Source organism: Epinephelus lanceolatus, chromosome 20, assembly GCF_041903045.1.
Source record: "Epinephelus lanceolatus isolate andai-2023 chromosome 20, ASM4190304v1, whole genome shotgun sequence".
NCBI classification, from domain to species: domain Eukaryota; kingdom Metazoa; phylum Chordata; class Actinopteri; order Perciformes; family Serranidae; genus Epinephelus; species Epinephelus lanceolatus.
The window spans coordinates 26,063,869-26,081,703 of NC_135753.1; the positions used below are offsets into that span (position 1 = coordinate 26,063,869).

The following is a 17,835-nucleotide window of genomic DNA, read 5'->3' on the forward strand; positions in this document are numbered from 1 at the left end:
AGCTGACCAGTCAACTTAGCTGCATACTCTATATGAGAGAAATTCAAAAAGCAACTCACGGCACAATGTGCAATCTAATATCAAAATCTGTTGTGAGGTCAAATGTTTTAGGAATAGACATGAACAATACTTGACACATGTGTTGGACATGTAACACAAAACTAATGCATTCCAGTTGGAAGCCAGCAGGCTGGCATAGAGTAGTGTGAGGAGTCAGATAAGACAGGACTGCCACTGAAGTCTGGTTCTTGTTGAAAGAAACTCAGGGAGGTTCAAATATCACATCCATAAGACAAGAGTGCTTCAGCTTCTGTTTTGTGTTGAACTACTTTGAGTCTGTTTCTGAGATAACAACGAACAAGAAAGCGATTATGACCTCTCAAATAATTGGTAAAATTAAATCTAATAAAAAGAAATAAGGTGTATGGTATCTAGTTTTGTAGTTTTGTAATCTCCCTTGTACAATTTAATGTATGCATTAATTTTTGTTTTTTTGTCTTTTTTTTATTTTGTTGCTTGACATGTGATGTTAAAATGATAATATGTCAATGTCATAAAATGAAGTATCTGTAAAATGTACTTAATGTACTTTATATACTTGTTATATCTGAAATACTATTGATAAAAAAAAAAACAGGAAGGTTTGACTTTGTCTAATATTTACAAAATCTATGAGACATGACTTGGGCAACCACCCATTTGTCACAATTATGTAAAGATGACAGTGACACATAATCAATTATCAAAGGAGCACTATACAATATTCAGAGGAAATCTATGATCCAAAAGTTGTCTGCACACGGCTCTCAACATGGAGGAGGCCGAGCTGGTGGCTAGCAGCAGTGCTAGCAGTGCTAACAATGGCTGAAAACAAAGTGCTGACAGAGCCAACAGTGTTAACTGGGGAGGGAACGGGACAGTGGGCGCTGAGCTTCCACAAAGATGCATCCCGATATCAGCGGTAACCACCATAACGCTGTGCAGAACGGTGGCTATTAGCTAGCCGGTACACTCACAGGCCTCAAGTGCACTAACATGCCCGCACGGCTGGACAGTTTACCACAACAAAGAAAAGAGAAGCTCGGATTACAACACACACACACACAGGGACCTTGACTTCGTTCTCCGCTCAGGATGCCATTACTCCACTTTATCTTTACATAGCAAATACTGGTTTGCTGCTATATTAATGGTCTGAATATTGAATAGAGCTCCATTAAAATTGCATAACTTAATGAAGAATTACACTTTTAATTACACTCTGATTAAGAAAGGGCTTCATTTCAACAAATAAAGCAATGAAGAAAAACTGGAGCAACAATGACATTACATCAATCAGATCATTAAATTTTGAAGAGTAAACCAAGTCAGGGCATCGATTGTAATTACATTGAACAACAATGGAGTAAATATTGTGGATCCCCTGTTGTTTGTGATTTCACTCCTGTTTTGTATCATGCACAGACGCAGCTTTGTGTTGGGGAAGTTCTGTTGTGAACCAAAACCACACGCTAATACTCCGATATTAATTATATACACAAAAATATCAAACCTTAGCATTCAAAAGCTCAAAACACAGCCACGCTCACAATGCATCTGCACACACCCTCAAATGCACACACACACCCTCACACACACGCACACACTGGCAGGATCTGTGCTGTAATGACAGTAATTACCTGTGGTCTCACATTAACATCTCCCTGCTGACTGTCTGACTGGCTCGGCTGGTGGAGGGATGTAAATCGCAGCACAAGTCTGATGTTGTGATTAGGACTAAATTACGCACCATCACTCTGTTTCCACCAGTGTCAAGGGAGGCAGTGAAAGGGTGTGTTAGGGAGAGGGGGAGAGGGAGGAGGACATTTAGAGAAAAAGCGACAAAGGAGGTGCGAATGCGAGCGGGGGGAGGAGTAAAGTAGCATACCTGCTTAACATTTAGATTGGTTTTGTTGCACAAATATTTTAGCAGATGATGGGGGCTAAAAGGGGCAACAAAATGCATTTGGGACACACTTATAACCAAGTTTGGCGATACCATTGGTCCTTTCAGGGGTATGCTAGAGAATATGAGTTGACTACCGCAGTGCTGGTGACGGATTTGGGATCTTTACAGCTGCTGCGACAGTATTTATCATTTTGATGGTTTATTCTATGAGAATAAGGCAGAGTTGTCCAGTCCACAGTCCACCCTTTCCACTGACTATAGATACAAGATGGACTTTGTGCAATCTTTTTCTGAACTTATACATCTGCATGAACTTTCACAACAAACCACAAAGCGTACACGCAGACAGAAAAAAAAAGATTGCGGGGACTTAATGGCTTTTCCATCTTTCCTACTCTCCATAGAGCTGTGGACTAGTATCACATTGCACATTAGCTGTCCAGGACAGAAGTGCATTTTCACTAAAACAGACCAAGCTGTCCAAGGTCATGGGATAAACATAATTCAAAGTTAACTTTTCTGGGTAAAGAGAGGAATACGGAGATGAGGGGAAAAGAAAAATTCAGAAACCGACAGCCTGGTTGCTGCTACCATCGCCATCAAACCGCCAGAGCTGAATACGAGCCATTACTCTGTTCCACTCAGCTCATCAGAGCACATCCTCTCATCAAATTAATGAACACATTTATTGTTAAACACGTTTTTATAAAACATTCATTCATTCTGTCTAATTAAAAGACCCAACAGGCCTGACATCACTTAAATATGCATACTTATCACTCACAGGGTCTGAATTAAAGATCTACAGGCGTGTGTGTGTCTGTGTGTGTACACTGTATGTGTGCATGTGCATGTGCGACGGCGGGAGAGAATGAGGTTTCCTAAGCAGGTCTTCTCACTCTAGGCTTAATGGTGATAATCATGGCGTGACCCAACATTAAGTCCATGTGTGCGTGTGTTTGTGTGTGTCCCACTCTCCCTAATGGTGACGATGATGACATGTTCTCCATTAGACTAGTCAGTGGGCCACAGCAGATCTAGCATATTAATGATGCTGATGATGGCTTCTTTAATTACCTTCGTCTGCTGCTGCATGGCCTCACTCCTCTCCCCGAGTCCTTTCATCACAGACTCTCCTACGCATGCTGCTGGGTTGTTTATCAGTGGCTGCCATTACTGAAGTCCCCTATCTTGCATCGAGCCTGCATGAGCACAGCTACATTACCAGCCTTGGTAAAAAGTTTCTCACCCACTTCCCAGCTAGATGAAGTTCCCCATCTAGTAGGTATCCCTTTGAAGGGGACCTGTTATGCTTTTCTTTATTGTCCGTCATATATAGCCTATATAATGTTACAAGGTCGGATTTTCATGGCTCAACATGGAGAAAGTTTGAAATAATGAGGTAAACATATGTAGAAGTAATAAGAAGTAATACCTGAGAACTAAAACCTCAGGCTTCAGACCGTTGTGAACATTCTGATTTAAACATGTTTTTCATATTTGGCCATAAGTGAATGTCAGATCATGACAGATTTCCTTATATGGCCATCTGCTCCAGGCCCTAGTGACACAGCTCAGGTAAGCATATTAGAATATCACAGGTTTCTTGATACATGGCAGGCTCGTCATTACGTGACAAAGCAGTGTTCTGAGTAAGTTATCAATAACTCACAGAAATGTCATGCAATAGTCCACCTTCCACTTTCTCTTCCCCTCTTTCTGTCTCTTAAACACGCACAACAAGCAGCTTTATTATCAGTGCTACATTATATAGCTTACAGTGCTACATGTAGCTACATGCTAACAACAAGGAAGTGTAATCTGATGTTGTTAATTTCTCCTCAATTTCAGATCATATTCCTGCTGGAACATGTCAGCTTTAATTTAGAAGCTTTTATTAGTGATTTTTCACAGTAGAATCTTCTACCACACCAACCAATCAGAGTAGACAGGGCTTTTTTGGTGGGGGTGCTAAAATGGAGCGTTTATGACAGAGTGTAAATATAGGTGTTCCAGCACAGACGGTATGAGGAAAACAGTGGTTTTTGACCATTAAAGCAAGTAAACATGTTCTAGTAGAAACTCAAAAATACAAGTATGAACCTGAAAATAAGCATAATCTCACCATTACGTAAAAGTCACCCAATTTCAGCTAAAACGCTTAGCGAAGGCAAACCTTAAGTAAATTGAAAACTGTTTTTGTTCCATTTTTTGTACAGGTACATACATAGTCTTATTTGACAAATCACTAAGTGCTCCTGTCATTGAGTTATATAAGTTAACACACCAAAATAAAAAGGTTTTTTGTCTTCACCTGAAAATTTTCTTGAAAACAAGATGATGCAGATAGCATGAAGCCTCACACAGTCCAAATTCAAAGTAAATAACATTATAACAGAAAATAAACATTTTACATGTTTTTCTCAAGCTTTGTCCAGATGCTTTTAAAAAAAAGAGCAACAAATGCAGAAATGTCTATTTAGGAGCTTATTGAATATAAAAACACTTCAGAAGAACCTAAATTGAATAGACACTGTTTTTTCCCCATAAGACAACAGGAGAGCCATTTGTTTATCTTTACTTTAATGTCAGTCTATGGTGGTAGGAACCCGTTCAAAAGTGCACTGGAGGTGAGGACTACCATTAACTACAAAACCAGTCACTGGCTACTGATTGGCTCTGTGACAAAGGAAGTGAGGCAGGCCCTTCCTTTCAACACAGACAATCGTTGGCTATTGTAGATGATAGTGAAAGCATGGAAAGCTGCTATTGGCTAAAATGAGGTGTCAATCAAAAGGTCAGAGTTTAGCCACTGTTTTGATATCCGATGAGTCAGCATATTTACATGTAAACAGAATTTTTTGCGTACAGAAAGAAAACAAATTTGAACATTTGAAATGATGCAGTGGCAGTTTGTGGATATCTATGGATGTAAAAATGTGTTTGGACTAAATATTTGGCTGAATTTAGATCGTCTGGACCTTTAGGAGTGTATAAGGACTGTTTAAGGACCGTTTTTGTTGGAATATTGTCAATCTGGTTTATGATAAGGCATAATAGCTAAGTTATAATTTGTTTGTTGTTTGTGTGCCAGAAGCATTTATTGAACCTGTTGTGATGGCTGTATCTTGAAATGGTCCACATTAATGGAGGAGCGTAGCTTTGTAATAATAGGTTGTATGATTAACCTCTTAAACACATCAAATACAGTTGTTTACATATCATAATCATCAGATAAAACCTTACGAGGATCAGCAGACAGGAAACTCTATATTACATCTGTAATCTTCTTAAGTTTGATTTCTTCTAGTTTTTTAAAAGGGCTTTTGTAGAAAAATAACTACCAAAGTAAGGTGTACAAAAAAAATATTGATTTGATTTTTGTATTAAATCCGGTAATCATGTTAGCACTTGTATTATTTCAAACAATACCCAACCTTAAAAGTGACTCAGCTGCATAGTGTAGGTCCACAGATTCTGCATTAGTTTGGGTAAGTTAGTTCTTGAGGTTGAAGTAGTGCAACAGGATAACTGGAGACAAGATGCAAATAGTGTCACACAGCTTCTCGGACTGCTATATTTGTTGGTGCGCTCCAACAATAGCAAAGCTATAAATGTGTCCTGGATGTGAGGGTTTCCCATTTGGCAGACCTTAGGATGTTTAGTCGTCCAGGTGACCAGCTTGCAACAGTGCTGAGCTGACAGCAGAATCACAAAAGAACAATTTTAGGTTTTTATTGTTGCTGCATTGTTTAGTGATGAGCTGATGCAGCAAGAGGCTGGAAAAACACTGCCAGCACTGTTGTTATTTTTTCAGCACCTTAATAAAATGCTGGAAAATAAAAAATAATGTATGGCGGCGGCGGGGAATTTATTTATAATTGGTTACTTTCTGCTACATGATTGATTTTCTAGGAAACAATTTCTGCACACACAAAAAAATGTGGCGAGGCCAATCTGTTCTCAGAGCCACTCAGTTCACTTTACAGGACAGTGAAGCATGCTGGGTTAACAGCGAGCATCATACTATTCACTGGACAGAAGCGTTTATATTAGATTTGAACTTTTTACATTTAAGTACATTAAAACATTTTTATTTACACCTTAGACCTTAACCTTTCAACTGTTGCTGATTTAAATATTTCAACATTACTCATGCCATAGACATATGTGTGCCAACCAACCCCAGTCTCCCTGACAATACACTGCTGTGGAAAATTGTTAAATTAAAAAGAAACATACTTTCATAGGTTTCCACTGTGACATTTTTAATCATATCAATTTAAATTGACAAGTCTATATTCTTTGGGTTTACAGCTAAGAATGACTTTGAATAGGGTGATATTACACAGCTCTTCTGGAATCTATGAAGAGGATTTTAACAGAGTAAAACTCGCTGCTGAGGTGAGATGATTAGTGGTTAGCCTTGAGTAATTACAATAATAGCATTCTTACTTACTTTTAAAAAATTAAAAGCTGTTAGATGAGTGGTAGCTGCGATTTGTAAAGACTAATTTCCCCTGGTTTTTACCAAGCTCCCTTGACCAAGGTCACAAACACACAGGCGTATAAAAGCGAGGCATCTGAACTTTGACTAACATATGAACTGGCCTTGGTTTTTGCTAAATCTAACAAAGTAAATAGACATTTTGAGCACATGGAGAACAAAAGGTTTAGTAATCCAACATTTTTTAAACACTGTATCTATAAAGCTAAACTAAACATGACCTGAAAACAAGAATGAAATAACCTTTAAATACCTATGTGCCTATTCCAAATCACCATGCTTTACATACAGAAACAAAGACATATGGCCTTCTTTGGTATAGAAAAGTGGCTTGACAACCAAGAGGGACACAGAAAGTTATGGAGACACCAAGAGACAAATAGCAGTTGGTGTCTGTCATATCCCTCAGATGAATTACGGTAGCCTAATGAGCTGTGTTTGAGGGTGATGGGACACAAGGACACGCATGTGCACACACATTGAACAAACACGAAGGCCATTCCATGGTTAAACAGTCAGACAATTGGACCACTTCTCTTTATTCATCAGCTAAACAAATGAGCTTCATTTGTCTGTCCGTATTTCTCCATCATCAGACTTGCGTGTGTGTGTGTGTGTGTGAAAACTATGATCTGGCGCGAGTCATTTTAAGCTAATTAGGCCAGGCTTGAGGCCTCTATCAGGTATAATGAGTAAGATCAATGAACAGATAAGACCGTTCCAGAGACCAACTCTCTCCGGCATCACCAAAATGAAAATACTACCCATGTTTGCAAAGTTCACCCACACAGCCACATTTCACAAAGACAAACACAGACACTTACAGGTGTCTGTATCAAAAATTATTAGATAACAGCGAGGTTTAGAACTACACAGTATATCGGAGCTCTTTGTCTTGCTCACAGATATTTAAAGAAGCATTTCACAACTGGAAAGGTGGTGTTTTCACCTTGGTGTTGCGAGAGATGTTACGAGAGAAAACAGAGGAAACGGGACTGTGGATTTGCTTTTGCTTAGAAAACCTACAACTACCAGAATGCATTGTGCCGCACAGAACCAATAAACATTCCTGCCAGTGACATGATGTGAGCTTGGCCATGTTTTCCACAGGAAACAATATGCCGGCTAGCTGGTAACAAATGATCTCGTGTTACAGCTAAACAGTACACTAAAACAGTGGATCCCAAGTGGTGCAGCCACGGGGTCCACATTTCTCAGGTCATTAGTTCAAGGTCCACACAGTTTAATATATTCAGCATCATACTTGTGTTTGGCTAACTGTTGAGCTAGCAGGAAATGTTACTTCAAAATAAAAGATTTGTGCGGGAAATTCACTACACTTCAAAATAAAGTGTGTTTTTTACAAACTTGACACGTTCACAAGTCGCTTGTGGTCCAATCAGAATGGACCCACGACCCACTTCTGAACCACGACCCACCAGTTGGGAACCACAGCGCTAAAAAAAATGTTTATGAAAAACATTTTAGACAAGAAATAGGCAACGTAGTAACATAATCGTGGTTAATATTTAATCAGCAGTGCCTAATTTTACTGTTTGATCTCAGTTTTTTCACCCCAACCTTTGTTTTCAAAATACAGGAAATGGTATGGCGCGCACTTCCTGTTCACAATCTCCTTAGTTTCACAGTTTGATCTGAGTCTGGTCTGAGTTTGTCAGGGTGGGAAAGCAGGTCTCTCTGTCAATTTGCTTCTATACTCTTTGACAGGGAGTGACAGGTAAAATGTGAATGTACAATCTGTTGTTCGAGCTACAGCCCTAGAGCCAGCAAAAATCCGCCGGATGACACAGCGGATTGGAGCTGAGAGATGAGCAGATCTGGGCGATGATAAGTTGGAGGGAAGTTTAGAGTTCATTTACAAATAGTTGCTACATTGTTATGGTACAAAGCTGGTTGAAAATTGGCAAAGTATCCCCTGAATCATAATTCATACTTTTGCAAAAAAGCTTGAACGGAGCACCAGGGACGGATACAGGGCTCACACAGAGCTGCAGGGACGCACTACACACCTCCTGAAAAATGTGACTACGCGGCAGTGTGCATCTGGACTCGGCTGTAAGCAGCAACCAGGCTCGTCTCTGTAATCACTAGGAAGGCACCCCACCAACCAAGAATGATTAAAAGCTACTGTCTAATTGTATTTCTATAGGATGACATCAATAGTTGTAAAAAGTTTACGGGAATGAAAACATGCTCGTGAACTTTTTCCTATCTGAAAACTTCTCTGCAAATTCTCATTAAAGCTGTTTAAAATCCTTTACTCCATGCTAAAAGGGGCTGAGGTAAACACACTAATGACTGTGATTGTGTGTGTGTGTGTGTGTGTGTGTGTGAGAGAGAGAGAGAGAGAGAGAGCGAGTGTGTGTGGCAGAGAGAGAGAGAGAGAGAGAGAGAGAGAGAGAGAGAGAGAGAGAGAGAGAGAGTGAGGAGGGAAAAGGAGAGGGGGGGGATGATCTGATCAGTCACATAAACACGCCTCATGTTTACCCCGATTCGTATTTGAACTGGACTCATGCAGAGGGGCAGGATCGAGTGAAGTGTGTGTGCATGTATGTGTGTGTCTGTGCATGCTGAGCAGCATACATTCAAGCTCAAAACTGACTGGCAGATAACATGCACATCCCTTTCTTCATATCAGAAAAGAAACACTAAACAGACCCGGAGAACACAAACAAGACTTTGCATGTAACAAACACCACCAACACACACACATACACCAACTGTGCATACAGTACAAAGACATACACACGGAGAAAGACAGAGCTATCTGAGGTTCAGCTACTGTGCACCGAGGCAATTTGTAATATAGATTTCCTCTATAGGCCACTGTAGTGTACCATTTACCATTTCAAACCCTTTGATTTTTTTCACCAGCGGATAATTCATCTTCTGCTGGTCAATAACAGAGATTGGGACCTAATGAAGGAGTCATAGTCAGAACGGCCATCACACTGGTGTTTAAACACTGTTTGGAGTCAAATTCATTGAAAAGCTCATCTGTTGTTGAAATGATGGAAGACAGCATGAATGCAAAGGGGAAATGTGCGTAAGGGATTATGTATGAGCGTAGGAGTCAGCCAGAGAATACACTTACACAGAGACATACAGATGAGTACACACACTCCCAAACAGCTTACTACACATGCAGGAAAAAAATAAACAAAAGTTTAAGATTTGTGAATTATTTAAAGACATAAATATGATGATTTAATCAGCTTTTAAAAGATGCAAAAATCTGGTGGTACGATACGCATCACGATACAAAGGTTACAATTCACTGTATTGCGATTTTTAAAAACACTAATATTAGGAAGACTGTCATTGCTAGCAGAGCCCTTGCCTGTCTGCTTCATGATCATAGTGACTACACGCTGCTGGCTGTTGTTACAGGTGCAGCATCTATTTGTGGTGTCAGTGCCTAACAGGGATAGTTGGACAGTATGGCAAATATTCTTGTTAAATTTTTGCCAAAAGTGAGATGAGAAGATTGATACAACTTCCATGTTATATTATAACTGACTGGTAATATTAGACAGCCAGTTAGCTTAGCTGGCAGCAGGCGGAAACAGCTAGCCTGTCTACAGGTAACAGGACAAAAAAACTGTAGGGAATCACTGCGCCCAGTCAAGATATAATCTCACACAACCCCCAGAAAACTAAGACAGAACCAGACTAGCAGTTATAGTTGTTATGCTAAATGTAGCTAATCTGACACTGAGTGCATACAGCATGAGACTGGTATCTCACTTAACTCTTGGCAAGAAAGGAAATAAGCTTGTTTACCAAAATATGAAACACTTTCTTTGAGGACAAGAAAACTTGCCATCAAACAGGAAAAATGGCTCAAGTATCACAATTCATTCATTTAGTGAAGGACTGGGTGATATTTTAATATACTACTGCAATGGTATGATTACATAATTGTTTCATTAAAAAAAATGTGTTCTCCAATTTAATTATTCAAAGCAAGTTGTAATTAAAGCTAATATGTAAATGGGTTATTAAAGTTCTTGTCTTGTCTGAACAATTTTAACTGATGCAGCGGCTAACAGTGAGACAGACTTCATTGCATTGTACATCAAGTTGATTATATTTGTAAGACATGTTTTCCATATCAAAAACAAATATGCTCAAGAATATTTTGACTGTTTGCAACCATGTCAACAGTTTAACCAAAGATATTTCAGCCCAAGGAAACTGTTACTTCTAATTAGGGCAGAACGTTTATGCCATTTTATTTTGATCAAAATAGAGATCAGAATAATTTATCATGATTATTCATGATTTTAGGGGCGAAATATTTTTATTGCACTTTCACATTTAAATAAAGAGCACTGCTTTTACATCCCACTTGTGCTACAATTCTGCCCATGTAAACGTCTGCATCAAAATAAGACTTGAAATAAGGTTCTTTTCCACCTGAATTCAGTGCCTCTCCAAGAATCAAAATATAATAAAATATTATATATATATATATATATATATATATATATATATTTGGCAAAATGGAACGTGACTGCATTGGTTATTTCAGTCCGTCTTTGTCAGCTTGATGGAAATGTAGACGTGCTGTACAGCTTGCTGGATGTCTGAGTTAACGCTGGACAAGAACAGGGATTCAGTGAAGTAATGTTAGCGATGTTCTTCTTCTTGGCCTTCATGCATTCATTGTACTGCAGATTGTGGTGTTCTTTTAGGTGCTTGAACAAATCTGTTGTGATGCTTTGCAGCACGGACACAAGTCTCATGCATTCAAAATCCAAAATACTTCCAAGTGCAGACATTTGATTTGCGTTTTGCCGGTCTGCTCTCTGTTGTATATCACTCTTTTACTGTGGACTGCAGCTGCAACATTCAGGCAAGTTTTTCACAGGCTGCTTTTGCAGGGTGTGCACACAGTGACATGACAGCTGCCATGGGTTTTAGTTTAGGAAGCGCTTGATTTGATACGCAGCGGAGTTTTTTTACGAGCAGAGCACACATTTCAAACATTAAAATCGCAGTCGATCATATTCATTTGATTGTGGGCAGCCAAAATCACAATCAAGATAAATATTTGATTAATTCTGCAGCCCTACTTCTAATACAAAAGGAACATATGATAATTCATACACTAGTAGCCATTGCTGTTTCTTGTTCATGCACGACTCTCACTTGACAGACCTGTGACTAACTCTGACATGTCCTGCAATATGTTTGATCAGAGATTGTACAACAGAGAAAAGAGGGCCAGTTGCACAGCGGAGGCAGAGATGAAAGGATTTTCAACAGCTGAGAAATAGATGAAGAACTCTTGGCGAGCACTGGCTTGGCTACTGACTGACCAATCAACTGGCCTAAGTCAGTGTCTTACTGGCCCTGGGCAATCGCTATTGTCAGACCCTGGTGCACTAATGTTAAGAGAAAAAAAGGAGAGCCATGCTATGCGGGCTGCATTATTCACAAGGACAGAGCGAAAAAAAAAAAAAAAAAGAGTGAGGTGAGGAAGAGCGAGTGAAAGAGAAAGAAACGGAGAGAGGAAGACGACAGGGAAACACAAATGAAAGAGAAACGGAGACAGAACGAGAGAAAAATAAAGAAACGGAGGCAAAGAATGAAAGAAAATGAGTAACTTCAAGAAGAGTTTAAACAAAATGCAAAAATCAAGATCTGAGAGAGCACCACTGTGCACAGAAGCTTAAGACTGAATTCAAAGTTTGTCGAATCTAAATGAACATCAGTTCCCCCGTCCTGGCTTTACCCTTAATTATCCATTCTGCCTTTGTACGGCGGCGGCTCAGCTCTGACAACCGCTCTCCCCTGAGACAGCCCCCACCTCCTCCTCCACTCCTAGCCAGAACATTAGGGAATATCAGGGAATATTACACCCAGGAATTAACGCTCTAAATCACCTTGCCAGGTTTAGGTCCCGCATACACCCCTCCTTCTCTTGGACAAGATAATCCGGGCTCTAGCACCGGATATATGCCACTAATCATCAAAAAGGTAAGGGAGGGGTGTGGGGAGAGAGAAGAGGAGGGAAGGAGAGGTGAGGAAGACCTTGGAGGGCAAGGAGAAGAGTAGAAACCCTAGCATGTGTGTAAGTATTCGTGTTTATGTAGTAAAGTCCACCTGGTTCACATATTTCTCGAAGAGTTAAAAGGTAAGGGTCACCAATAGAAAATCAATACCTGGCATGAGGATTAGATGATTACATATAAATGATAAATTTGGTACAGCTTTTGTGAGTACAGACTGTATCTCAGTGGTTCCGATGACAAACACCTCACCTGCGCTGTGCTCCGAGCCAATTTAAACAAACACTCTGAATTATTTGCCGAGGCTATGTCACTCAGGTCTGGTGTGTATTTATTTACCTGGTCCTGTGCATCCCGTTTCTCTCGCTCTGCCTTGAGTTTGTGATCGACAGCCTGCTGAAGATTCCTCCTGAGCTCTGCCACCTCTGTCTCCAGCCTCGCAGCCATTGACCTACACACACACACACAAACACACAATCAAACTTATCACTTAACTACAATAAAGTTAATTAATGAAAATTACTTAAATCACCACAATATCTCAGATGCATTTTTTAAAACTCATGGAAATATTTTTAATTGATATAACTATGACCAATCCAAATATATTTCATCCCAATATCAGGTTTCTTGAAAATCCAGATCAGTGGGAGTGTTTAACGCAGGCCCAGAAAGTGCAAGTGTGTGTGTGTGTTTGTGAGTGTGTGTGGCAGCCGAGCTAAGGGAATGTGAAGGGGATCAATATGAAGGGGTCTATTCCTGCCACGCAACTGTGCGTCTGTGTGTATGTGAGTCAGTTAGTGTCTGCGAGTGTGTGTGTACACGTGTGCGAGCGAGTTTGTGTGTGCCAGCTGCCCTGGCTACAGCGAGATCAATACGACAAATGATTACCATTTCCACAAACCTCCCTCCACAGCCTCGCTTCGGCCGCTCGGTGAGCCTCGACACCCCCACCAACCTTCTCCGCGCGCACACACACACACACACACACACACCCCAAAACAAACCACCCCCACTCTTGACCCACACCTCTTAAAGCAAATATAAAAACAGAGAATTACAAGTTTATGAATAGTAAAAAATACTTGGGCTTTGTAAAGCAAAAGTTTTGGGAGAGTGAACTGAAGTTAGTATATTATAGATTTTACAGTTAAAACAAGAATGACTACGCAGGGAGAGAACACAAAGTCAGCATCTGACTATTAGCTGTTATTGGCATTTGTGTTAAATTGTCACAGCTAAAAACTACCAAAAAAAATTAATGCAGAGTTTAATATCTAGCCCTCTCCCTGTATACATCATGTGTTATTTTTGCAGTTAATCATTTAGTCTATTAACTGTCAAAAACAATGACCTATTACAAGTTACTAGATTCTCCTTTTTCTCAAGGCTGCAACTATCATTTGTTTTTATTGTCAATTAACCTGCCTGTTTTCTCGGTTTATTAATTAATCACAAAATTAATCACAAAACAGGATGAAGAAAACCACCAAATCACATCTGAGGAGCTCGGATGGCAGATTTTATGGAATTTTTCCATTGAAAAAAAATACTTAAATAATTAATCAAAATTGTTGTGATGATTCTACAAACCATTTCAGCCCAAATATTTTGATATTTTTGTGGCTTTTCAAAAAAAAAAAAAAAAAAAATTCTAGACATTGAACTGTATTGTTGTCAAAAATGTCAATTTATCTTTACATATCATTTTTGAATATTTGAAACACTTTCAATACTCATTTTCTGCAGTGTCGACACACCAGGGTCAGCTGTGCTTTCTTGATATCTCTCTTACTGTCAATGTTTACTGCAGTCATTGTGCTGTTCCCTGCTGCTAACCAAGAAAAGAAAAGTTGTTGCTGTCATATTATATACCCTTGTTACATGTATCTTTTAATAAAAAAAATCAAACTGCATGCCCTCAATGTCAATTTTTCCTCAAGGTATGCAAAATGGTATTGAATATCTATATTTTTCAAGGTGTTGTATCAAATTTAGAACTTCGAATATCCCGACAACACTGGTGGACAGTAGAAAGCTGACAGAAAATGAGGCGTTCAGGAACTGAGATCAAACTGAGGATATTGCAGTTTTATAGTCAAACTTATGTTCAACCCCTCAGCCATGACTACACCCCCAAAAAGCTAAAGTTTTTGTTTTAATAAAAAATCTTGTGATGATATGAGAAAGTCGATCTCAGCAGTTGTGAGGTCAAAGTTTGTCAATTTTAATCAATTATCTTTTCAAATGATTATTAAAAGATTTTGGTTCAACACAGATTCACTGACTAAATGTTTGAGCACTGAACTAAACGCTGGTACTGATAGATTAACTCAGTGGTAGTAAAAGCTGAAGCAGAAGCAGAACGGCCAAAACAAAAAGGAAAGAAAATGCCTGATAGATTGGTCCATGGAGAGAACACATGATAGGATGAACAGAGTGGGAGAGAGAAAGGAGAGAAGGAGAGGAGGCATCCTGCGGAGAAAGGAGGGGATTTCCCACAGCACAGATGGAAGCCATTAGTACGGTGTTGTTGCTTAAAAACCTTTCATGTCTTTGCAGTTATTAGATAATACTGGGTTAACAGTAAACAGCATGATTCTGCAAATGGATATAATATGCAGACGCAGCGATTGTTTTACCAGTCACTACCTAAAATTGGTTTAAATGTAATAAAATGCAATAATTCAGAATGTAACCTATAAAGCCTCCACGCCGGGGTTGAAAATTGTCGGTTGACGATGAAAATGTTCCATGGCTCGGCTTAACCGAGAAACTCCCTAAGACGGAGACTGTTGCAGTGAGGTCATGTCGAAGCCAAAGCCACAGCCCACAACTATGTGCGCACAAACAGACGCACACAAACACACACTCTACTGGGTGATACATGCTTGCTGATGTCATCACCGCAGCTCTGGTGACACACCGGGGTCAACCAGGGGTCTCGCCTCTGAACTCTGAACTCCACGACCTAACATCTGCTCGCCAACCGTGTCCCATCAATACACATTTTGATATTTCTGTTAAGATTACAGATATAAACGGATCTGGGATTTTCACTTGGGGTGTCCAAATGTTAAGACACAATCATTTCATGAATGATAGACCGAAAAAGTTAGGCATTTTGCTTCGTAGACTCTTAAACAATATGTATTTGGAGCTTAGGGCTGCTCTGTTCAACACATGTTCGTCTAAACAGCCTACTGTACGCCGCACGTAAAAAAAGCTAAATGTTTTTGATTACCGAGCTTACACAGGGGACGATGGGAAATGGGATAAGAGAGGAAGCTCCTCTCCCTCTCTCCCTCTTTCCCTTCTTACCTTATTTTCCCCTCTGCTAGCTTTCCCTCATTCAGGCACCCCTCCATCCGCCTCGCCTCCTCTGCACGGGCTGCCAACTCCTCCACTGAGCAGGAGAGAGAGAGAGAGGACAGGCAGAGGGAGAAAAGTGTGAGATAAAGAGCAACAGTTCACTTCAGAATCTGCTGGCTTGGATTCATTAGAGAGTGGGTCTAATTCAAATGGCCATATGACAGGGAAAAAAAGGACATTTTCCAATTGAGATATTATATGACAGACAGCTCTTAGAGGCAGGGTTAATTTTGTTTTCAGCGTATTTAAAGAAAGAAATAAGTCACATGAGCACAGATATACATGGCACTTCACATGCTCTGGCACACCAAGGTTAACAGATTGATTTACAAAACATGCATACGCGAGGAGTGATTACTGATTCTCGTCAAGTTCAGCACGAGTGGGGGGAAAATATGAACTGCGAGCCACCTTCAAAGCAAAACGAACTCCGCCACAGAAGAGGCGCTGAATGCCTTTCAGAAGCAGAGAAGGCAGAAGTGAAAGTGTGGCACTGCTCGCACTCAGACAAGGCAACAGCCCTTTTGTTGGGAGACAAAAGGAGCGCTCCCCGACTCTGTCAATAGATGGCACTCTTTACCTTGAGCAGGCCACTTGAGCTCACACTCCTGACCGCATCCCTTCAATCACATTCCCTTTTCAGCCGTCTCCTCCGTCTACATGCAATAAAACCCCATTGTCCTACACTTAGTAGTTTAGCACACTGAGCAGATGCATAATAAACCACTAGTCAGGTTCCTTGGTTAGGTTTTGCTTTTGCAGGCTCTTTTCAGTTTGAATTTAAAATTTAGGATTTGCCCCCCCCTTCTCTCCTTTTTTTGTTCTGTGTGCTGTTTTGTGAGTCAATGTTTCTTCGTAGCTCTTAAAACCTTTTCACTAAATTCAGTATTCATTGAATATAACATAAACTGTCAGCCATCGGTGGCCAAGGCTAGTGAATATTGAGAAGGTGTGTGCGCTGAATATGTAGAGGTGTATGCGTTCCTGAGTATGTGTGTGTGTTGAATATTTACAAGACGGACCTTGACTTTGTGGGTGTGCATGTGTATTTTAGTGTGTGAAATAGAAACAGAGAAATGTTTAGTGTATTGCTGTAATGCTTTTAAGGCCACGCACCACTCTGTGATGGTAGTGGTGGGACAGACTGAATGGGGAGTGGAGGGAGCGGAGGGGGGGCTAAAACCAATACCAGAGAGGAGCAAACAGAGAAAAGAAAATCTACATTTAATAAAACTATGATTAATTTATGGTTTTTCGCAGCATCCAAACTGTTTAAACTGAAGCCCTAGGAAAATTGAAGCGGCAACTGGAATTGCTAAATATTTAACGATGCACAAACACTTTTATTTCCGTGTGTGTGTGTGTGTGTGTGTGTGCGCGTGCGCCCTACCTTGGCTATTTCACTGAGTCTCAAGGTGAAAGTTTGCTATGAATCTCAATAATCAATAAAAGCAGAGATGTGAAAACTTGAGATGGGGATCAAATTCGCATTCAAGGCATTAGTTTTGAGGTGACCTCGGTGACACCGTCCACCAGGGGAGGCCACAGAGAGAGCAATTAGCTGCAGAGACTGACCATTTACACAAACTATTTGCACCCAAACACACACACACAAGGTACACACACAGCTGAAACACACAGGAAAAATTAAGTGAAAATCCTTTTCTATATCTTAAAATGTAGAGAAGTAGGAAGCAGGTATGCACCAGTTCACTTTAGACAAATAGATAAGCTGTGTGGTATATTTAACTCAGTCTGATGACTAAATACTGCCAACTTTTTCCACATTAAATGAGGATCTGCAGCAGATTGACGATCTCTCAACACTCGATTCGTCCTAATAGCTTCAGGTAGATCAGTGTCCATATTCTAGGGCCTGGTGTCTTTTACAACTGTCTTCATGAGTTAAGTTATGACATTAGTCCACAATCAAAGATCTTGGGTCTCTCCCTTTCTTGACCTTTTACACT

The 17,835-nt window shown here is 40.1% G+C and overlaps 1 protein-coding gene across 1 annotated transcript in view; it reads right to left on the minus strand.

The window, feature by feature from the left end:
* LOC117264968 (uncharacterized) overlaps positions 1 to 17,835 on the minus strand; it is a 41,429-nt gene that overhangs the window by 16,581 nt on the left and 7,013 nt on the right. The window contains exons 4-5 of the mRNA XM_033639305.2: positions 15,815 to 15,899; positions 12,833 to 12,944 (exon numbers count right to left, since the gene is read on the minus strand). Coding sequence (XP_033495196.2) covers positions 12,833 to 12,944; positions 15,815 to 15,899 — 197 coding nt within the window. The remainder of the gene's footprint in view (positions 1 to 12,832; positions 12,945 to 15,814; positions 15,900 to 17,835) is intronic.